Here is a 24,479-nt window from a genome sequence, read left to right on the forward strand (position 1 = left end):
TCAAACATTGGTGGTGTGAATGCAAAATGGTTAAAAGTGTGTCACTTTTTCATAAACATACTCATACCATAGAACCCAGCAATTCCACTCCCAGGCGTTTGTTTGGGTTTTGACAGAAAGTCTCAAGCTGTTGCCCTGGGTAGAGTGCTGTGGTGTCATATCTCACAGCAACCTCCAACTCTTGGGCTAAATGATCCTCTTGCCTCAGTTTTTCTATTTTTAGTGGAGATGGGGGTCTTTTTGCTCAGGCTGGTCTTGAACTCGTGAGCTCAAGCAATCCACCTGCCTCGGCCTCCCAGAGTGCTAGGATTACAGGCATGAGCCACTGCACCTGGCACCACTCCCAAGTTTTACTAAGACAAAATAAAATTTATGCTGATACACAAAACTGTACGCACTGTTTACAGCTGCTTCCTTCATAATAACTAAAACCTATAAACTCAAACATTCTTCAAATGGTAGGCGAATAAACAAATTTAGGTGCATACACACAATAGCGTATGACTGAGCAATAAAAAGAAATGACTACTGTACCGATACACAAGGTGGATGAATCTCAGAAGCATTAAAAGAAATGGAATAAACAAGACTCAAAAGGCTACATACTGTTAAGATTCCATTTATACGACATCCCTGGTAAATTATAGAAACACAAAATGGGTCAATGTTTGCCGACAGCTGGCAATGGGGAGAAGGGTTGACTGCACAGAACAAGGAAATTTTAGGGTAGAAAGTGCTAGAACTGTTACATGTCTTGATTGTGGTGGTGGCAGATATACGACAGACAGCATTTGTCAAAACTCATGATACACTACAGAGTCATTTTTATTGTATATAGATGATTACTTAACTATGAAAAAAGAATGTTAGTTTATGGGATTTTCATAAATGCCTTTAACCTTAAGAAATCTTTTCATCACGAAGGGAAGCTAAATGTTAACCAATGCTTTCTCTAAATCTATTGAGATAATCATATATTCAAGCATAAGAATCCAGACACAAAAGAGTATATGCTAAATCTAGATGAAGCTCAGGAATGGATTAATTGATTTATAATATAGAAATCATAATATATTGGTACTGTAGATAGAACTGATGAGAACAGGCATGAAAAGGATTTTTTGTTCAACAGAAATATTGTATACATTTATCTTAGTGATTAATTATATAAGTGTATACATGTCAGAATTCATGAAGCCATAAACTTGAGATTTATGCATGTTCCTGCATGCAAAAATCCCTCAATAAAGTACTGTTAGCATATAAAAATGCTAGTCACAAGTCAAAGAGTTGATTTCTGGAACCACTAATGGGTTGTAACCTTTAGTTTGATAAGTACTAGTCCATAGGGCCTGCAGGAAAGGGAAAATTAGCCCATATAACTTAAATGTCCTCCAAGTCTTGCAGAATTCTTCTTCTGAAAGCAATTTTATAAAAACTTTTAGAAAAAAATGTAATAAAAATTGCAAATATGAGAATAATTTAAATATTATTGAAAACTTACAATGTATTAGGCACTGAAAAGGCAGAGTAGATTTGGCAGTCAGTAAAGTCCCTCTCATTTTTTAACCTGTATTTTAGTAGAATATAGAGTTTAGCATTTTCATCTTCATACTTCTGGTTAAGACCAATTCAGACTCATCCTTCCTGAGCTTCTTATTTCCATGTATCTGGTAAAGATCAAGCTTCTGAATGAAGTCTCTTTGTCTCCACTCTTATGAGGATCCTCTGATGTGTGGTCCACTATGACATGTGGAAGTCTAGCTGAAATACTCTTTTATGAAACAAATGCTTTGTCTCCTATTATGGCTCTGATAATTGAAATATTTAAACACCCACTTGAGATATTAGAACAAAATTTTATAGAGCTTCTTTCTTGTGTGAACCCTCTGATGAAGGAAAGTCCTTCTCACCCTCTTCATCAGCATGAACTCGCTGATGAATTATAAGACTTGAGCTCCAACTGAAGCCCTTCCCACACTCTTCACATTTGTATGGTTTTTCTCCAGTGTGAACTCTCTGATGAGCTTGAAGGTATGAGCTCCAACTGAAGACTTTCCCACATTCCTCACATTTGTATGGTCTCTCTCCTGTGTGGACCCTCTGGTGGGCTTGAAGGTAGGATCTCTGTCTGAAGCGCTTACCACACACGTCACATTGGTATGGTTTTTCTCCTGTGTGGACACCACGATGAGCCAGAAAATTTGAAGCCCGACAAAAGCCCTTCCCACACTCCTCACATTGGTATGGTTTTTCTCCAGTATGGCACCTCTGATGGGCTTGAAGCTGTGAACCTACACTGAAGCCCTTCCCACATTCTGCACATTGATATGGTTTTTCTCCAGTGTGGACTCTCTGATGCACTTGAAGACTTGAGAATTGACTGAAGGCCTTACCACACTTCTCACATTTATAGGGTTTCTCTCCTGTGTGAATTCTACAGTGAACATTAAGATCTGAACTTCGACTGAAGCCCTTCCCACATGTACCACATTTGTATGGTTTCTCTCCAGTGTGACCTCTTTGATGGGCCAGAAGATTTGAGGCCTGACTGAAGCCCTTGCCACACTCTTCACATTTATAGGGTTTTTCTCCTGTATGGACTCTAAAATGAATGTTAAAATCTGAACTACGACTAAAGCCCTTACCACAAGCATCACATTGATATGGCTTCTCTCCAGTGTGGCCTCTTTGATGATCCAGAAGGTTTGACACCCGGCAGAAGCCCTTCCCACACTCTTCACATTTGTATGGTTTCTCTCCAGTATGGCTTATCTGATGGGCTTGAAGATGTGAACCCACACTGAAGCCTTTCCCACACTCCTCACATGTATAGGGTTTTTCTCCTGTGTGGATTCTACAATGAATGTTAAGATGTGAGCTGTAACTAAAGCCCTTTCCACATGCATCACATTTGTATGGTTTCTCTCCGGTGTGGATTCGCTGATGAGCCTGTAGTCGTGAACGCCAAGTGAAGCTCTTCCCACACTCTTCACATTTATAAGATTTCTTTCCTGTGTGGACTCTCTGATGGACTTGAAGATATGAATTCTGGCTGAAGTTTACCCCACACTCCCTACATTTATAGGGTTTCTCTCCTGTATAGACTATCAGAGAAGCTTGACAACATGACCTTTTCCTGAGATTCCTTCTACATGCCTCATATTTGTATGAATCCTCCTCACTGGAAACTCTCTGATGATGACGAGAATGTAACTTCTGACTGAAACCCTTATAAGATACATCATATTTGTATGATTTCTCTTTGCTGTGGACTTTCTGATGAGCTTGAAGACTTGAAAATCGACGGAAGGCATTATCACATTTTTCACATTTGTAAGACTTCTCTCCTACATTAGCCCTCTGGTTAATTTGAAGATGAAAGCCCCAATTGAAACTTTTTTCACACTCTTCCCCTTTGTAGGGTTTTTCACCTGTGTGTACTCCGTGATGAGCTCGAAGATGTGAATTCTGGTTATTGAATGCCTCATCTTCATAGGATACATCACCTTGTTTTTCCAACTGCGAGCCAGTTTCTTGAATGTTTACCATGGAATCTTGATACCTGGTTAACTCCCTTGTAACTTGTTGCCAGACTTGTGAGTAAAAAAGTTCTTCGTGTGGCAGGTACCTTAATCCTACTTTTTGAAGAGTCTCCTTCTCATTTAGATTCTTGCCTCCTAAAAGGATAAAGAAAATTTAGAGATGAAGCATGTAAGTGCTTTGTTTAGAAAAGTCAAGGTTATAAACTTAGCTAACAGCCTATGGCTTTATTGAACCAGGAGGAAAAGGTTCTGTTTGCATTATCATTTATCATGTCATCTGATTTATATGCCCCAAGAAACCAAGAGGCAATCCACCAGGCTCCATTCACTACACATTAATGAGATCCATTTAGAATCGTATTAAATTTCTAAGTGAGCTACAAGTTAGAAATTTGGTAGCTACCAAGAAAAAAAAATTCTTCCTAGGAAATTTTTACTAAGAATTTACACCACACTAAAGGCTTTACCTTTTGCTGAAGGAGGTGTCTAACAAATAGCTTCCACATAATTTTGCCTACTACATGGACATCTGAACAAAGCAACCTTGCTAAAAATGTCTAGTAAAACTACCACAGATTATCAGAAGATAATCCCAAAATCCCAGATAATACCACAGAAGATGTCCCAAAGCACTATCAAAAACCTTTGCCTTGGATGATTTCAAGTGAAGTTTACTCCAACATTAGGTACCTCTGAGACAATGTACCAGATGGAAAGAAACATGTTGGAAAAGAAAATACCTCATCATGTAAATGGTTAAAGTTTGAATATAAACAGACAGTGGTCCGTAACATCCTGCTGGGAAATATCCTCTATGAGAACAACTGGGAGAAGTTCGTGGTAATAATAAGCATTATACTAAAACCTGATCATAATTAAAGCTTCTATAACCTCCAGGGAGAAAAAAAGGTGAAAAATCAGAATCTAATCTTTATAAGAAGAACAAGAACTTGTGAGGAGGAAATAAGTAGGGCAAGAGTCAAACCTCAAATTCAAAACTGGACAGAAAGAGTTATGTTCTCATTGGAACTCTGTTCCACCAATTAGCACTGTGGCTTGTTCCTCACTTCTGATTCAGGTCTCTTTTCAAATAATGCCTTATCAGTGAGTCCTCTTTTGCCACCAAACATCAAATAGTAAATTCTCCCCTTGTACCATTCACCCGTTTTGTTTTTACACAATACATATTACCCTCTGACAAACTATATGTGTGTGTGTCTTTTATCTTTATGTCTTTATACCCAAGATGACAAGCATTTTATGTATCATTTACTGCTTTATCACCACTCCAAGAACACTGTCTGAGACATAGTGTTCAACAAATATGTTGGAAAAAATGAATCCCAGTTTAACTTCCCTGAGGGACTTAGAGTCAAGTTACAAAAGTGAAAGAGCTTTTTCAAGTAACCTATCCATAACAGCAAAGGGAATGGAAACACCAAGTGCTGGGAAGCTGGAAGCCTTCACTTGATACAAGGCGAAGTTAAGTGGATGCTGCTGCTAAGAAAATCATGCTGATCACAAAATCATGGTAAGAATTACTTGAGAGAAAAAATCATAAAGCCACTTTTAAGTGGTATATAGCCTATGAATTTATTGCTTCTGAAACTTTTGTTTTTTCTCCATCTCTGTCTGTTTGAAATTTTTCATTTTTCAAGTGGAAGTCAACTCAGGAATGTCTCTCAAAGCAGACCGTAAAAACTGATACGAGTAGATAAATTTTCCTATATGGACCACTGGTTTTCAAACTGAAGGCTGAGACTCATTAGTGAGTTTCAAATAAATTTAGTAGCTTGTGACAAGCATTAACAGAATTTTAAAAAATAGAGTTGCTGTGTAAGCAGTAAAGGCATCTCTTTGCATAAATGCTTGTTTAAAACTATATAAATGTATATGTGCATATTTGTATTGCTTATGATATAAAATGTATTTCTTACTGTGTCTCATACTCAAAAACACATGAGAGCCACTAAGCTAAATGATTAAGGAAGACAGTAATTCCTCAATCAAACAAATTGTTCAAATGGAAAATTATGTTGTAATGATGGAAACTTGGAAAATATAATAGATAAATGTGTTTCTCTTAAATTCATACCTATATGGCATGTTGCTTCTCTATACATTTTGCAAGTTATTACTTTTAATGTGATTTTTTTGTGCCTTCCTGAGGATATATCAATTTGAGAAGGGCAATTTCCTGATTCTGCCCATTCAATTATAATGTTTTTCATTCAAAACAATATGTTAGGCCTTTATTAGAATGAAGCTAAAACTGTCTAAAATCTACCTTCTTTAACATGTGTTTATTTAATGGCTATCTTCTATAATATTTATTTGTTTAGTGGCTAAGTGTGCAGAAAACAAAAACATGGTCGTATACACCACGTTTCTTCTGTTTTTCGAGACAGAGTCTTATTATGTCATCCTTGGTAGAGTGCCGTGGCATCACAACTCATAGCAACCTCCAACTTTGGGTTTAAGCAATTCTCTTGCCTCAGCCTCCCAAGTAGCTGGGACTACAGGCGCCTGCCACAATCCTTGGCTAATTTTTGGGTTGCAGTTGTCATTGTTGTTTAGCAGGCCTAGGCCAGGCTCGAACCTGCCAGTCTCAGTGTATGAGGCTGGTGCCCTACCCACTGAGCTATGGGCACTGCCAATATACACTATATTTTTTAATTCTTTTTTTTTTTTTTTTTGAGACAGAGTCTTACGTGGTCACCCTTGGTGGAGTACCATGGAGTCATAGCTCCCACCTACCTCAAACTCTTGGACACAAGCGATTCTCTTGCCTCAGCCTTTCGAGTAGCTAACAGGCGCCCACCACAACACCTGGCTATTTTTTAGAAACGGGATCTCACTCTGGCTCAGGCTGTTCTCAAACCTATGAGCTCAGGCAATCCACCCACCTCAGCCTCCCAAGTGCTGGGATTACAGGTGTGAGCCACCACACCCAGCCTGTATACATGTTTGAATATGGATGACTAAAATGATAGGCAACATTCTTTGTTTTAACTGTCTTCAGAATAGATAGATGGCTGCCAGAAGAAACATCCTTATAGTGAAAGACTCAAGATTTTTCTTTCCTTATGTATAGACATTTTCTTTTCTTTCCTTTTTTTTAATGTTAGACTCTCCCTCCTCTCCCCCCAGGTTAATGTAAAGGTACAAACAACCAGGTCACAAAATTTGACTTTGTTATATACAGTCCCTTTTATAGTTTTGTCCTGCACCCAAAAGTTAGACGTTTTCTTTTATATGGTATCTACCTTAAAATTAGCTAAAAGAATCTCTTCTAAAAAGCAGTTCTTCTCCAAATGAGTATGATTCATTACTAAAGGGTACAGGAAAACCACAAGGGGGAAATATTTGATTACAACAGAAAACCTAAGCTAAGCTTTCATTAGATGTGCATGCTATGGTCTCAACATGTGTGCCCCCTGCAATTCATGTGCTGAAATTCTAACTCCCAAGGTAATAGTATTAGGGAGGTGATTAGGTCATGAGTTTGGAGCTTCATGAATGGGATTAGTGCCCTTATAAACGAGGCCCAAGAGAGATGCCTCACTCCTTCCATTTAAGGACACAGCAAGAAGGTGTCGTTTGTGAAACAGAAACTAGGCATCAGAAACTGTATCTGATGGTGCCTAAACTTGGACCTCCTGGCCTCCGGAACTGTCAGAAGAAAATTTCTGTTGTTGGCTGGCCAAGGTGGCTCATGCCTGTAATCCTAGCACTCTGGCAGGCTGAGGCGGATGGACTATCTGAGCTCAGGAGTTCGAGACCAGCCTGAGGAACAGCCAGACCCCCATCTCCACTAAAAATAGAAAAGATTAGATAGGCATCTTGGCAGGTGCCTGTAGTCCCAGCTACTCAGGAGGCTAAGGCAGGAGGATCACTTGAGCCAGGAGTTTCAGGTTGCTATGAGCTATGATGACACCATGGCACTCTATCCAGGACAACAGAGTGAGACTCTGCCGCCCCAAAAAGGAAAAAATAAAGAAAATTTCTGTTGTTTATAAGCCACCTAGTCTAAGGTATTTTATTATAGCAGCCTAAATGAACTAAGACAGTGGATTAATAGATACATATCTATGTATAAACAAAAGCATCTAATACATTAAAATCAGATTAGACATTCATTAGAGGAAAAAACTGTTCTAGTCTATGCCTTCGTCGTACTATTTTGTTTACCAGTCTTTAAGTATCTTTGTGACTAATGAAAAAAGTCCATGTAACCATTATTAACTCATTCAACAAATATTTACAGCACATCTGCACTCTGCCAGGTCTGCTCTGTTCACTGACACTACAGTAATAAACAAAACAAATAAAATTTCTCCTGTCCTAAGATCACATCCTAGTGTGAATATAGTTATATAAATAAATAAAAATATCATATATGTTTATATGGTAAGTGGTGGTCAGTGCTCAGAAATAAAATAAAAAAGGATGGGGAAGAGGGAGCAAAGGAAGGAAGAGGTGTAATTAAAGAGGGTTATGGGAGGCCTTTGTTATAATGTTACATCTGAGAAGCGATCTCAATGAAATAAGGGAGAGGCCAAGAGGATGACAGAGTAAAAGCCCACTCATGACAGAAAGAAGCTCAATTAGTGGGTGATGAGGCAGAAGCATCCTTGGCCAGTGTGGATGAAACTGACTGACAAGGAGGGAAAATCCATAGGTCATATTTACAGAGGGATGGAGGAAGAAGGAAAAGCAGACATGTGGGACATTATAAGCACTTTAAGTACCTGGATTTTATTCTGGATCAAGAGGCTATTAGAGGTTCTGAGCAGAAAATGATGAGCTCTAACATTAAAAACAATCAATTCCAGTGGAGAATCAAGTATAAAAGAGCAGGACAGAAAAATGAGAGCAGTACAAAGATTGCTGTAGTAATCCACAGACTAGGCATTGGCTTAGGCCAGCACCAAAGTTCTGGAGGAGATGAGAAGCAGGATAGACTCAGAGTCGCAGGGTCCTCACCTGAGGAGTGATGGCTCTGGGTTGCCCTCTTCATCACCCAAAGCTTTTCTTCTCTCCCTAATTGGGATATACCATCTGGCTTGAAGGATGGGTATCCTGTGAAAAGGCAAAGACACATACTTACAATTAATATATTAGTGGTCAAATTACTAAAAATTGTTCTTATTTCATCATCTTCAAGACATCAAAATTAGCTTTTTTCACACTTTTAATCATGACCCTTTGAAGGAAATATGTTCCATGCAAATATTCAACATAGGCAGACATACTATAAACTCCTAGAAATAGGAATTCTCATCATACCCTCTCCATGGCCCCTCATACACTTTTTTTTTTTTTTTGAGACAGAGCCTCAAGCTGTCACCCTGGGTAAAGTGCCGTGGCATCACAGCTCACAGCAACCTCCAACTTCTGGGCTCATGCGATTTTCCTGTCTCTGCCTCCCAAGTAGCTGGGACTACAGGCGCCCGCCACAACGCCTAGCTATTTTTTGGTTGCAGCCAACATTGTTGTTTGGCAGGTCTGGGCTGGATTTGAACCTGCCAGCTCAGGTGTATGTGGCTGGCACCTTAGCTGCTTGAGCCACAGGCGCCGAGCTGGTCTCTCATCCTCTTCTTGACAACAGGCCAGAGGATTGTGCTACAATGTGCAGCTTTTGCCAAAGGCTCTGATATTTTCTATTATATTTCATAATAAAATGATGGTACAATTCCCTCTTATGGCCCACTAATTGGAGATGACCGCAATTTGAAAAAGGATAAAACATAAGAGTAGTCATGCTGTCAATTTATGGTTTATTAACAAAATACACACTTTAGTCAGGGAAGACAGCTTAAAAAAAACTCCCTATCTGACTTGTGATGATTAGAAAACTGAAAATCGGGCTCAGCACCTATAGCTCTGGGGCTAGGGCACCAGCCACATACACCGGAGCTGGCGGGTTAGAATTCAGTCTGGGCCTGCCAAACAACAATGACAACTACAACCAAAAAATAAAAATAGTTGGGTATTGTAGTGGGTGCCTATAGTCCCAGCTATGTGGGAGGCTTAGCCAAGAGAATTGCTTAAGCCCAAGAGTTTGAGATTGCTGTGAGCTATGACACCACAGCATTCTACCGAGGGTGACAAAGTGAGACTCTCTCAAAAAAAAAAACTGAAAACCCATTCAAGAGCTCCAAACTCCTATACACCCAAGGACACAGAGACACTAGAGGGAGCTGATGTTCAGTCAAAGTGCCTGTCCTTACCCACTGAGATCACGTTCCTGAAATTCTCCAGCATGACATCTTGGTAGAGCTTCCTTTGGGCAGTGTCCAATAGCCCCAGCTCCTCCTCAGTAAAGATCACAGCCACATCCTTGAAGGTCACTGCAACCTACAACATCAAACAAACTGCATCTAAATCTTGCAACAAAGGTCTACTAGCACTGAGAAGAAAGGAAAAGATGTGAGGAAGTGCTTCCGGATTCTAAGAGACCACAGACAACTTTAATATTGCTAAACATTCCAAATAATGTACATTATGTTTTAGGTTTTTCTTTTTCATGCTAACTGCTGAAAAGAACAACATTTTACATAGATATTAGCCAAGACTGTCTAATTATTTTCTTAGGATAAGTTCCAAGAAGTGAAAACTGCAATGTCAAAGGATATGCAACTTCCAGCTCAGCGCCTGTAGCTCAAGTGGCTAAGGCTCCAGCCACATACACTGGAGCTGGCAGGTTCAAATCCAGCCCAGGCCTACCAAATAACGATGACAACTACAATAAAAAAAAAATATCCAGGCATTGTGGTGGGTGCCTGTAGTCCCAGCTACTTGGGAGGCTGAGGCAAGAGAATCGCTTAAGTCCAAGAGTTTGAGGTTGCTGTGAGCTGTGACACCACAGCACTCTACCCAGGGCGACAGCATGAAGCTTTGTCTCAAAAAAAAAAAAAAGGCTAAGTCTTCTGGAGAATTCTTTTTTTTTTTTTTTTTGTAGAGACAGAGTGTCACTGTACCGCCCTCAGGTAGAGTGCCGTGGCATCACACGGCTCACAGCAACCTCTAACTCTTGGGCTTACGCGATTCTCTTGCCTCAGCCTCACAAGCAGCTGAGACGACAGGTGCCCACCACAATGCTCGGCTATTTTTTTTTTGTCGTTGCGGTTTGGCCAGGGCTGGGTTTGAACCCGCCACCCTCGGCATATGGGGCCGGCGCCCTACTCACTGAGCCACAGGCGCTGCCCCCTTCTGGAGAATTCTTTTCCCTTGCCTCTCTCTCTTTTATCCAAATAACAATCTTAGGAGTTTTTCTGAATCAGTTGGATCTTTGGTTTCCTGAGTGAATGTAAGCAGTTTTTTGCAATTCTGCAATTCTATCTCTTTGTAATTAAAATGCATATGAGACCATGTACTGCCTCATAAGGTTGGTCTGAGGAATATACACAGTAAGAAAAGTAAAGTACTAGGCAAGTCTTCTTGCACTACTGAGCTTTTAAAATTAAGTATATTTTATTACTTTAATAAAATAATACATAAATTAAAAAATCTAAATCTGTAAATAAACACACCCAAGTTATGACTCACGCATGGATAAGAAAAATCTAGCTTTTTTATGTGAAAATATCTAGTAATATTTTCTCTGACCAGCTAGATCTGATTATATCATGTCGTATTTGAATATTTTATACAAAATATAGTAGAAATACAAAATACCACTTCCCTACAGTATCCACCTCCTTAAACTGACCTAATTTTCACGGTCTAGACAGACATGTATCACAAGTACGAATCAATATAATAGGCCTAGTTGCTTATGTTGACCACACCCTATGTTAACTAGTTTGTTATAGTCCCTTGGGGGATCAATTTATAGAGGTTCTACTGTGCTTAAAATACCACATAGCTAGCCGGTCATTGTGGCAGGCACCTGTAGTCCCAGCTACTTGGGAGGCTGAGGCAAAAGAATCACTTAAGCCCAAGAGTTTGAGGTTGCTGTGATGCCCTGGCACTCTACCGAGGGCAACATTATGAGACTCTGTCTCAAAACAAACAAACAAACAAAAAAAAAAAGAAAAGAAAAACCACATATGAAGAGTACTTTTTCAATTTAGTGTTCCTAAAACATTGAGAATATTTTTATTAAAAATTGTTTTTTTCTCTGCAACAATTTCTATCTTAACAATAGTAGCAAATAATAAAAAAACTTCAAATTCCTGTTTGGAGAAAATGGTTATAAAAATTACATAGAATTACTTGTATGACCCTGAAAGAAAAAATTTATCTCACACATGCACCAAAGTGCATCGATTCAAGGAAATATAATGTAGCCATTAAAAATGTAAGGTATATAATGAGAAAAGGCATAATTTGAACATTTTATATATACAATGATTACAAATATACAGTTGCAAATGAACATGGAAAAATAAAATGTTATTTTATGAGAGAAACAGCAGAAAAATGAGAGACTTTTATCCTGTTATTCATCAAATTATAAAGTCATAAAACAAAAATTAAACTACACTAAAATACAAAGTAGCAAGCACCTGGTTCTCAAATGCCTATTGTTCTCATTTATCCTTCCCAAGAAAGAGAACAAAATGTATGTAATCTTTGCTAAATGAGATGATAATTAAAACCTAGAAAAGGAAGCGGAACTCACCTTGGACTTAGTCATTTTGTCCTCCTCCTCCTGGGGAAGGGTGGAGCCTTAGGAAGGCATATTAGGGAAAGAGAAAAAAAGCTATGAGAGTTTGGCCAAGGATATCACTAATCCATACGGTTGTTTTACGTGAAACAGCAACCATGGGCCTTCCTTGGGGTGGCTTGATAAGCGGAGTGTAGGCTGGATTCCAATCACCACTTGCCACTTTGGCTATGAGACCCCTGACAGTGAGCAACCTGCCCAACCACACACAATGTTCCCCTAACACAAGTTCTCCTTGTGGCTTTCAGAGTATGACTGATTCCAGAGAGAGTAGAAATTGACAGTAAAGTGCAGGTGAAGAGAATAATCTCTGGGGCTAAATGTCTAGGTTCATGACACTGCTAATTATTAACTATGAGCTACTGGACAAATTATTAACATCTTTGTTCCTCAAGTTTTCACCCATAAAATGGGGAGAACAAGGAAAAAATTAATAATCTCATAGGATTGTAGTAAGAATGAAATGAGTAGGGAGACAGTTCAGAAACACTTTCAGGGTACCTTATTTCTTATTTGCAGAAAAGCGGGTAACATTCAGCAACATAAACCTGTCCTCGTAAATGGTTTCTATCACTGAAGCCTTGAGTTCACTCACTCCTCTCTGCAGCATTCTTTCAGGAGTCAGGGCAGGGGAAAGGAAGGAAGCTGGGAGACTGTCTGTGGTTCAGGAAAATCCACATTAAGACAACCCCAGACTCCATCTATGAGTGATGCATTCTTTCTTAAAAACAGGTCAGTAGTAGTCCAGGAACAGCCTCCTTTCCTGCAGAGAGCAGAAAGGGCCAGTGATACTTCGAGGAGCTTCCTGAGAAAGGAAAACTCATCAGGATATTAGGCTAGTAATAATATGAACAGCCAACATGTTGCCACATGTCTGCACTGTCATTTTACGTGTACCATATCACTAATTCTCGAAAGAAATGTATATGGTCGGAACTCATTAAGATTCCCTTTTACAGAAGGGGAAACTAAAGCACAGAAAGATTACAAGTGCTCATTCAACGTTATATCGTTAACAAGGGGAGGGAAGGCTGCTTGGGCAGCGCAGAGCCGGGGAGACAGTCAGAGCTGCCCCATCCAGGTCCGCCTCCAACCTGGGTACGCGCGAACCGCTCGAAGCGCAGAGGCTCCGGAGAGGGGAAGGCAAGCAGCCGCCCCGGCCCTTCAACTCCGCCTTCTGCTGCTAGCCGCGAGTTCTCCTCCCAGTGACGGGTCCCTACGACCAGGCTATAAAAGTTAAAAGAGGTCGTGAGGTCGCGAGGTTCACTCACCTCCCCCGACCAGAGGAACAGAGGCCGCTCTCACAACCTCCCGCCGCGGAAATGCCCGGGACTACGGAGAGCACCGGAACTACACTTCCCAGGATCCCCGAGACGCATGGAGGCCGCTGCCCCGCCCCTCTAGGGCGGAAGTGCTGGCGCCGGCGCTCAGAGCCTGAATCGCATGTCCCAGGTTCCCTGAGGAAACGGGGCTTCTCGTTCACGCAGCCAGGTCGTCGGAATGCCACCAAACACAGAGCACTGGATTATACCTGGCTATTGCCCCAGTACGGCAAATAACAAAGCTACGCTTTCCTGAGCGGAAGTGTCCCAACCACAGAAAACATCTGGACTTCATGTTCCGGAATCCTCTGTAAGGCAGAGCTTCCAGCCAGACTGCAGTTTCCCTTTTGAATTACAGGTGGAGTCTCAATCAGTGCTTATAGAACTCAGTCTACTTTTACCTTTTCCACGTGGCAGAAGTTAGAATATATATTTATACATTATATGTTTATATAGTATATCACATATTTTATATATCACATATTCATATATTATGTACTTACATAGTACATATTTATATATTTTATACATTATATATTTGTATATTATATATTTACATATTATATATATTTATAATATAAAGGAAAGTAATTATAAAGGAATGCTACAGGTGACCTAAAAATAGAGATAGTAAAAGGAAACAGGCTGAGCAGCACTGAGCAAGTCTTCTTTATGATATGGGCCTGGATTCACCTATGACTAAGAACATATAAAAAAGGAGTTGCTACCATAGAGCAGTACATGAAACAGAAGCAGCAAAATTCTCAGTTTTTTGCTTTAGCTTTCTTGCATGCACAGAGAATAGAACATACAGAATGGTATAGGCTTCATTCTATATAAAATCTTTTAACAATTTCTTTGAGTTCAAATTAAGGAGTCACATTATCTCTCTCCTACCTTTTTTTTTTTTTGAGAAGGTCTCACTATGTCATCCTCGGTAGAGTGCTGTGGTGTCACAGTTCACAGCAACCTCCAACTCCTGGACTTAAGCAATTCTTTTGCCTCAGCCTCTGAGTAGGTAGGACTACAGGCGCACGCCACAACGTCTGGCTATTTTTAATTAATTATTTTTTTGGTTGCAGTTGTCATTGTTGTTTAGCAGGTCCGGCCAGGCTCAAATCCGCCAGCTTTGGTGTATGTGGCAGGTGCCCTACTCACTCAGCTACAGGCACCAAGCCTCTCTTTCCTACTCTTACAAGTCAAGAATCCATTAAAGTATCTTATGAATCAACAAATCAGTGTAAACTAGGATAAGTCTGATTATTGAGTAAGGGGTGGAGGGTGAAGTGAGGGCTCAAGTCATGAAACTAGCAAAAAAAAAAAAAATGCAGAAATCTATGCTATCCTCTTTTCTCCAAGGTAGAAACTAAATATTTTTCCAGCTTTATTATGTTACTATGTTTCATAATAACATGTATTTCATGTTATTTCATAATATTTATGAAATATGTATTTCATGTTATTTCATAATATTTATGAAACATAATAACATAATAAAGTTTATGTTATGAAACATAACAATGTAAAGGGGAAAAAAAGGAAGTTAACTACAAAGGAGGAGTTGTAAATATTTGCACAATGTTTAACTGCACCTTTCTTAAATTCAAGATAAATACTCTGTACATAAAGAAGGAGAGAGAAAACTTTTTTTAAAAAATGAAACATGGTGGCTCTCACTTGTAATGCTAGCACTCTGGGAGACAGCAATGGGAGGATTGATTGCCTGAGCTCAGGAGTTGGAGACCAAACTGAGCAAGGACATTCTGTCTCTACTAAAAATAGAAAACTACATGGGTGTAGCAGGGTTTCGGGTGGGTTGCCTGTAGTCCCAGCTACTCTGGAAGCTGAGGCAACAGGGTGACTTGAGCCCAAGAGTTTCAGGTTCCTGTGGGCTATGACACCACAGCACTCTACCCAGAGTGAATGAGTGAGACTTGGTCTCAAAAAAGAAAGAAAGAAAGAACAATTTTTTAAAGTTAGGTCTTAAATGCTAGAAGTCTAAAGATTCATATGATTCCCTACTTAACATTCTCTTTCTCCTTAAAACAAAACAGGTGAAAAGGTAACTAAAGATTAAAGGTGACGGGAGAGGTAGACTTCCTAGCATAGATTTAAACTCAGCCCCAAATAATCCCTGAAATTATATTAAGGTGATCCTGTATTGCAAATTGCCAAAGAAATCTGGCTGAAGAAAATTAAAATCCCAATAGACAAAGATAATATTATCTCAGGTCACAATTTACTTACATAATTTTTGAAAAACATAAAAATATTGTATAAGGTCAGCTTTAGATTTTAATAAAAGCATTACTTTAGCTATTATGGGACACTTCTAAGTGATTTAAACATTTTATTTCTTCAAGAATGTAACACTGTGTGCACCTAAAAAAAATCCCAAATATTTCAAGCAAAATCGAAGTTACAAAGAAAAACAGACACAGCAAAGTGGGAAATTTTCAACACATCTCTCTAACAAAACAAAGCAGACCAACAATATCAGTAAGTACTTGGAAGATTTGACCTATCAGAAACTAGAATAATTATTATATACAAAACGCTTCACCCAGCAACTGTTGAATATCTTTTCAAGAACACATGGAATGTTTACAAAAACTGAGCAGATGCTGGACCAGAAAAGCAATAACAACATATTTAAAAGAACTAAAATAACAAATAGGAGATTTTCTGGTTATACTAAAATTAAGCTCAAAATTAATAATAAAATGTTAACTAGATGTGTTCATGTTTGCCTGGAATTCTCTTTTAAAAAAAATCATGAAGCAAGAAAAGATTCCAATGGAAACGAAAATACATTTTAAACCAAATGGTAATGAATACAATATATATCAAACTTTACAGGATGCACCAAGAGTTGACCTGCAAAAAAAAAAAAAATTTACAGGATGTAATGAAATAGCCCTTCAACCTTCCAGGGTTTAAAAATTGTAAGAGAATAGTCTAAGACAGTGGTTCTCAACTTTCCTAATGCTGTGGCCCTTTATTTTATTTTTTTTATTTTAGTTTGTTTTTATTATTTTGAGACAGAACTTCAAGCTGTCACCCTGGGTAAAGTGCAGTGGCATCACAACTCACAGCAACCTCCAACTCCTGGCTTAAGCGATTCTCTTGCCTTAGCCTCCCAAGTAGCTGGAACTACAGGCGCCTGCCACAACACCCAACTTTTTTTTTTTTTGGTTGTAGTTGTTGTTTGGCACTCTGGGGCAGACTTTGAACCCGCCATCTCTGGTGTATGTGGCTGGTGCCTTTTAGCTGTTTGAGCTACAGGTGCCAAACCAGCCGTGGCCCTATAATAAAGTTCCTGTAGGTCGTGACCCACAGGTTGAGTACCGCTGGTCTAAGAGGTTAGAAAAAGCAAATTAAAGAAAAACATTTTGTGTGTGCGTGTGTGTGTGTGTAAAGACAGAATCTCACTTTATCACCCGCGGCAGAGTGTTATGGCATCACAGCTCACAGCAACCTCCAGTTCCTGTGCTTAGGTGATTCTCTTGACTCAGCCTCCAGAGTAATTGGGACTACAGGCGCCGGCCACAATGCCTGGCTATTTTTTTTTGTTGTTGTTGTTGCAGTTCAGTCGGGGGGGGGGGGGGGTTTGAACCCATCATCCTCGGTACATGGGGCCGGAGCCCTACTCACTGAGCCATAAAAGAGCAAATAAATGAAATAGAAAAAAAGGAGAAGAATGAAATGTTCTTTGAAAAGAAAACAATTAAAAAAATTTTTTTGAGACAGTCTCACTCTGTTGCCCAGGCTAAAGTGCCATGGGGACAGCCTAACTCACAGCAACCTCCATTTCCTGGATTCAAGGGATCCTCCTGCCTCAGCTTGCTGATCAGATGGTACTACAGGTGCCTGCCACAAGGCTCAGCTCATTTTTCTCTTTTTAGTAGAGGTGGGGTCTCACTCTTACTCAGCCTGGTCTTGAACTCCTAAGCTCAGGCAACACTCCTACCTTGGCAACCAGGAGTGTCAGGATTACATGTATAAGCCACCATGCCAGCCAAAAATAATAAAATTATTAAAGCCCAGATGAGATTGACCAACAATGCAGAGTAATCTCAAATTACAACTCAGAGAGTGAGGAATTGGTCATCACTACAAATACTTCACACACTGAAACATATTATGGACAACTTCTGCCAATGCATTTGAAGATTTATGTAAAATGGATAAATTTCTAAAAATTGGACACAAGAGGGGCGGTGCCTGTGGCTCAGTTAGTAGGGCACCGGTCCCATATGCCGAGGGTGGCGGGTTTGGACCCAGCCCCCGCCAAACTGCAACAGAAAAATAGGGCGTTGTGGCGCGCGCCTGTAGTCCCAGCTGCTGGGGAGGCTGAGGCAAGAGAATCGCGTAAGCCCAAGAGTTAGAGGTTGCTGTGAGCCGTGTGACACCACGGCACTAAACCCGAGGGCGGTACAGTGAGACTCTGTCTCTACAAAAAAAAAAAAAAAAAAAAATTGGATACAAGAAATATAAAATCTGAGCAGATCTAGAACTATTTAAAAATTGAATTTGTAAATAAAACCCTCAGGCAGCGCCTGTAGCTAAGTGGGTAGGGCGCCAGCCACATAGACCGAGGCTGGCGCATTCGAACCCAGCCCAGCCTGCTAAACAACAATGACAACAACAACAAAAAGATAGCTGAGCTTTGTGGTGGGCACCAGTAGTCCCAGCTACTTGGGAGGCTGAGGCAAGAGAATCACTTAAGCCCATGAATTTGAGGTTGCTGTGAGCTGTGACGCCCACCACACTCTACCCAGGGCAACAGCTTGAGACTTTGTCTCAAAAAAAAAACCTCATAAAAAGAAATCTCATATAACATTACCATGCATTTTAGCATATACAGGGTGTCCATAAAGTTTGTGTGAATTTAGTTTAATATTTTACCATATTTTATTAAACCACATATTAATATTTAGGAATTCTATCAGAAAGAAGAAAAACAAATGCTATCCAAATTATTTGATAAAACTAACAATGCCAAATAAGACAAAAACTTTAGGACAAAGGAAAATGACAAGCCTTTCTCATCATTAACATATATGCAAAATTCTAAAATAAAATTTTAACAAACCTAAAAATATAGGATAATACATTATTATCAAGTTGGGTTGATGCTACGAATGCAATCAATTTCACTCTCCATTAACAAAATATAGCATCTACAGAGACACAGAAAATTTGTTTCAGAAAATGTATTCATAATAAAAAGGACATCAATATTATAATAGAAGATATATATATATATTTTTTTTTTCGTAGAGACAGAGTCACTTTATTGCCCTCAGTAGAGTGCTGTGCCGTCACATAGCTCACAGCAACCTCCAAGTCCGAGGCCCAGGAGATTCTCTTGCTTCAGCTACCAGAGTAGCTGGGACCACAGGCGCTGGCCACAATGCGCGGCTATTCCCTTGCTGCAGTTTGGCTGGGGCTGGGCCTGAACCCACCACCCTTGGCATATGGGGCCAGCACCCTACCCACCGAGCCATAGGAGCTGCCCCAGAAGAGATATTTTTAAAAGCCTTGTAGATAGTCTTATTAGTGAAATCTTTTTTTTTTTTTTTTGAGACAGAGCCTCAAGCTGTCACCCTGGATAGAGTGCTGTTACATCACAGCTCACAGCAACCTCCAACTCCAAGTACTTCTCTTGCTTCAGCTTTCCAAGTAGCTGGGACTACAGGCGCCCGCCACAAAACCCAGCTATTTTTTGGTTGTAGTTGTCACTGTTGTTTGACAGGCCAGGCTGGATTCGAACCTGCCAGCTCTTGTGTATGTGGCTGGTGGCTTAGTCACTTGAGCTACACGTGCCAAACCTTAATTGGTGAAATCTTGAAAGCTTTCTTTCAGAGGTTAGAATGAATCAGAGAAGCAGACTCTCAACACTTTTTTCAACATTGTACTGGCCCTTTTATCTACCACATATTAATTCTAATAATTTTTAAAATAGATCTTTGCGTGTTTTCTGAAAAGTTTAATACAAATTTTATCCTTGCTTTTCTCTAAATAAGTTGCTCCGCAAACCTCTATCTTCCAGCTTCTTCTTCTTCTTCTTTTTTTTTTAGGCAGAGTCTCACTTTGTCACCTGGGTAGAGTGTGGTGGCATCATATCACACAGCAAACTCAAACTCTTGGGTTCAAATGATCCTCCTGCCTCAGGCTCCCAAGTAGTTGGGATTACAGGAGCCTTTACAATGTCTGGCTAGTTATAGAGATGGGGTCTTGCTCTTGCTCAGGCTGGCCTCAAACTCCTGAGCTCAGGTGATCCACCTGCTTCAGCCTCCCAGAATGCTAGGCTTACAGGCATGAGCCACTATGCCCAGCCTTATCTTCCAGCTTCTTTAAAGATTTTCTCTGTCTTTGGTTTTCTATATTTTGAATATAATTTACATAGGTGTAATTCTGGTATTTATCTTGAGCTTCCTGGATCTGTAGTTTGGTGTCTATCATTAAATTTTTAAAAGTCCTCATCCATTATTAGTTCCAGTATTTTTTCAACCAATTTCTTCTCTTCCCGTTACTCCCATTTTGCATACATTTACCTTTTGCATTTGTCCCCAAGTTCTTGAATATTCTGTGCTATTTTTCTTTACTTTTTAGTTTTAGAAGTTTATATTGACACATTTTTATGCTTATTGGTTGTTTCCTCAGCCATGTTCTCCAAAGGCATTCTTCATTTCTGTAACTGTGTTTTTGAGTTCTAGCATTTCCTTTTTAATTTCTTAGTTTCCATCTGCTTACATTATTAATCTATTCTAGCATGCTATCTTCTACTTTTCCCATAGAATCCTTAACACATTAATCATAATTATTTTAAATTCCCTATCTGATAATTCCAAAGTCTTGTTATACCTGAGTCTGCTTCTGAAACTTGCTTGGTGTTTTTAGGCTCTGTTTTTACTTGTTTTGTAATTTTTTGTCCAAAGCCAGACATGATGCATCAAGCAATAGGACATGAAATAAATGGGCTCAGAATGTGTGGTATTATGTCAATCTGGCTAGGAGTTAGGCTGTATTTAATGTTTGCTGTAGCTACAACTGTCAGAGGTTTTATGCCAGTTTTCTCCAATGTCCTTTTTCTTCTTCCCTGCCGTTCCTTCAGTTTCTCTAAGATATTTTTTAATTAAAGAAAATAATGTCTGTGTCTTGCAGCCCTCTCAATTTTAATCTCCTGTTGTCATATAGAAACCCTATTGATATGATGGCAAAATTTGGGGAGAGGAGAAGCATTCTACGGTCATATGATTAAATCTTTTTTTTTTCTTTTGAGACAGTCTCACTTTCTTGCCCAGTAGAGTGCCATAGTGTCATAGCTCACAGCAACCTCAAACTCTTGGGCTCAAGTGATCCTCTTGCATCAGCCTCCTAAGTAGCTGGGATTACAGGTGCCCACCACAATGCCAGGCTATTTTTACAGATGGTGTCTCGCTCTTGCTCAGGCTGGTCTTGAACTCCTGAGCTCAAGCAATCCACATGCCTCCGCCTCCCAGAGTGCTAGGATTACAGGCATGAGCCACCACACCTGGCCCCATGTGATTAAATCTTTTAGTGGGACCAAGTCCCTGAGAACTTCTTAGGCTTTCTATTTTCCCATTAGGTGAAACAGGAAGAATAAAGCAGGCAGGAGTTGGCATATTGACCTTCTCCCAGGATATGGAAGTCTCTAAGAAGTCATTCCTCTTGGAGAGCAGTCATTTGTTATGTGAAACACTCTGCCTTCATTTCCAAACAGTTGCCTTTGCCCATCTCCAAAACATGAGGGGATTTTTCTGGTATATTTACCACAAGAACCTTGTAGTGTTTCTGGAGGTAGATTCCATGGAAGTGTGAGGATGCCCCTAAGACTGGGTCCCCAGGTGATTTCTACTCTTAAGCTAATCCACATTCAGCCTCCAGCAATTTGTCTAAATTACCAATTAAGTGTTCCTATCAATAATACGTAATTAAATGTTACCAGTTAATTGGTAACACATAGTTACCAAATGCTACCCGTTAATTGGTAACATTTAATTACCAATGAAGTTACCAATTAAGTGTTTCTTCTGCTTCAAATAAACTGATCTCTTATTTACCTGCCTCTGGAGATAATGGGAGGTGGTTGCAATTTTCTGAGAGATCTAGGAAAAGTCATCAATTTGTTTAGTGTTTGGTTGTTGTGAGGAAGGGAGCAATGACTTCCAGAAGTCTTATTATTTCTTTTTTTTTTTAAATCTTTGAGTTGTAAGAGTTCTTATATTCTAGACACCAGCACCTCAGCTGATTGACAAATATTTTCTCTCATTGAGTGGTTTATCTTTTTACTTTCTTAATGGTATCATTTGCAGTACTGAAGTTTTAATTTTGATTTAGTCGTTTTATGTTTGTTTGTGGCTTTTTGTGTTAGCTATTCCAAAGTCGTGAAGATTTGCCCATATGTTATCTTCTAAGAGTTTATAGTGTTAGCTCTTATGTTTAGGTCAGTGAACTGAGTTAATTTTTGTGTATAGTGTAAAGAAATGGTCCAACTTCATTCTGTTTTGCATTTTGATATCTGGTTGTCCCACCATCATTTGTTAAAAGAACTATTCTTTTCCCCACTAAATGGTCTGAGCACTCTTGTTGAAAATAAATTGACAATGTCAGGACTTCTTTCTGAATTCTCCATTCTATTCCACAGATCTATACATCTACCTTTATGCCAGTACTACATTCTAGTTTTGTAATAACTTTTATTTGTTTATTTTATTTTTTTGTGGTTTTTGGCCGGGGCTGGGTTTGAACCCGCCACCTACCGCATATGGGACCGGCACCCTACTCCTTGAGCCACAGGCACCGCCCCTTGTAATAACTTTTAAAAGTGGAAAGTATGAATTCTCCAACTTTGTTCTTTTCCAGTGTTTCATTGGCTATTTTTGATTGCTTGCATTTCCATATGAATTTTAGGATCAGTTGATCAATTTCTGTGTGTGTGGGGCCACCTAGGATATCAATAGGGATTGTGTTGAAATCATTTTCAGGAGTATTTCCATCTTAACAATTTTTAATCTTCTCATCCATGAGGAAGATATCTTTCCTTTTATTTTGGTCTTCTTTAATTTCCTTCAATGGTGTTGTGTAGTTTTCAGTGCACAAGCTCTCTGCTTCATTTATTAACTTTATTCTTAAGTATTCTGTTCTTTTAAATGCTATTGGAATTGTTTTCTTAATTTTTGGATTGTTCTTTGCTAGTATGTAGAAACACAATAAATTTAGAATCACTTACAGGCATCCTCAAACTTTTTAAACAAAAATCCTTAGGGTTAGATGAAACACCAGATATACCATGAAAATAACACCGCAGAAGAATAGTTCAGCCTGAACAATGTGGTGGTCCCAGCTAAGACATCAGATGTGGTTTCATTCCTCCCTAATGTCCTTTGGATGTGGTTATAAAGGCTTAGAGGTGAAGAACTGAAGATAACTGGTGCTGGATAGAGGAGCCTTATCTTTTATTATGGCAGCTTGCTATTTTTGTAACATGGTGATTGAGTTGAACACAATCAAAGTACAGTAGTAACTGATCTCCCCTTCTTCCTGGATGAGTGAGCAGAAGATTAAGTATTGATGCCAGCATCCTTGAACCATACCCAAGTGAGCAATGTTTGGCTACTGCTTCTGTTTGGAATGATGCTGTGTTGTTTTGGTTGTGGTCCAAAGCTCTGAAGCGCTACTTGGCATCTCCTTTCTTCCCATGGAGCTCTCACCATTCAAACATGACAGGTCTGGTAAAATACTAGTAAGGTTGAGTCTTGCTGCCTCCCCTCAGTCATCTTTGTACGAATCTAGTGGTTCTTTCCCTCCTTCCCCCTCCCATTTGTTTTTCTTTTTTTTTTTTTTTAACGGTTTTAGCTGATGTTTATGAACAGCAGTGAATACCTAGAACTGTGTCACGAATGAAAGGAAATCCTATCTAAAAAGGTGCATTTCTTTTTTTTGTGTGTGTGTTTTTGTTTTTTTTTTGGCTGGGGCTGGGTTTGAACCCGCCACCTCCGGCATATGGGACCGGCACCCTATTCCTTGAGCCACAGGTGCCGCCCAAAAGGTGCATTTCTTTACAGAACTGTGTCATACTATCCTTTGGGCTCTCTGCTGGAAAAGTAGAATCAAGTTTCAAATAATGCCTTTTTAAAAGTATCCTCTAGTATTATAGATGTAGGACAGTACTGTATCATACCTCTGGGAATGTAGAATATCTTGTACCTGCTTTATGATACGTAGTAGTGATCGTGCTTTATCAGAGCTGTTTTTAATGATGTTATTCTAGAATGCTTTCTTTCCAGATGATGATCAGAAGCTAATAAAAAAAAAATGGTTCCAGGTACCACAACAGTAACAGGAAAAAAAAACCAACTTTTTAAACAGGGGGCCAGTTCACTGTCCCTCAGACCATTGGAGGGCCGGACTATAGTTATAAAAAAGAAAAACTATGAACAAATTCCTATGCACACTGCACATATCTTATTTTGAAGTAAAAAAACAAAACGGGAACAACAATCACACTGCCACATGTGGCCTGCAGGCCGCAGTTTGAGGACCCCTGTTTAAGCCCAGGAGTTTGAGGTTGCGGTGAGCTGTAATGCCATGGCACTCTACCAAGGGCGACATAGTGAGACTCTGTCTGAAGGAAAAAAGAAAGAAGAAGAAGAAAGAAAGAAAAAGAAAGAAAGAAAGAAAGAAAGAGAAAAAAAACTCAATATACTAAAAAATATACATGTGTCACAGACTAGGCACATGTGCAGGATGTATGTACTGGCCAAGTAGAATTTAGGCCACATGGATTAATCCCAATGTCCTATACATTTAATAAAAAGAAAAGCCCCTTTACTGTGTACAGCAGGAAATTATTATGAATTAAATAACCCCCCCAAACCATGTAATTTAGAAAATTATAATCCATTGATA

At 39.4% G+C, this 24,479-nt stretch overlaps 1 protein-coding gene across 1 annotated transcript; it reads right to left on the bottom strand.

Annotated features, from left to right (window-relative positions):
• Nucleotides 1-603: 603 nt before the first annotated feature.
• Nucleotides 604-13,546, bottom strand: ZNF45 (zinc finger protein 45). The gene is made up of 6 exons (XM_053606252.1): nucleotides 13,491-13,546; nucleotides 12,721-12,982; nucleotides 12,175-12,221; nucleotides 9,779-9,905; nucleotides 8,532-8,627; nucleotides 604-3,680 (listed from the first exon to the last, which is right to left on the bottom strand). The coding sequence occupies exons 3-6, from the start codon at nucleotides 12,187-12,189 to the stop codon at nucleotides 1,861-1,863; spliced, it is 2,058 nt and encodes a 685-aa protein (XP_053462227.1). The 5' UTR covers nucleotides 12,190-12,221; nucleotides 12,721-12,982; nucleotides 13,491-13,546; the 3' UTR covers nucleotides 604-1,860.
• Between the last annotated feature and the right edge of the window lie 10,933 nt (nucleotides 13,547-24,479).

This window comes from Nycticebus coucang, chromosome 10 (assembly GCF_027406575.1).
Source record: "Nycticebus coucang isolate mNycCou1 chromosome 10, mNycCou1.pri, whole genome shotgun sequence".
Lineage (NCBI taxonomy): Eukaryota > Metazoa > Chordata > Mammalia > Primates > Lorisidae > Nycticebus > Nycticebus coucang.

Bases quoted from the DNA above. Each gene is read 5' to 3' on its own strand.
- ZNF45 (XM_053606252.1), bottom strand. The intron at 8,628-9,778 runs GTAAGGACAGGC...GCCTTTTCACAG, and splicing joins CAGGAACGTGATCTCAGTGG to GATACCCATCCTTCAAGCCA. The intron at 3,681-8,531 runs GTGAGGACCCTG...TTATCCTTTTAG, and splicing joins CCAGAGCCATCACTCCTCAG to GAGGCAAGAATCTAAATGAG.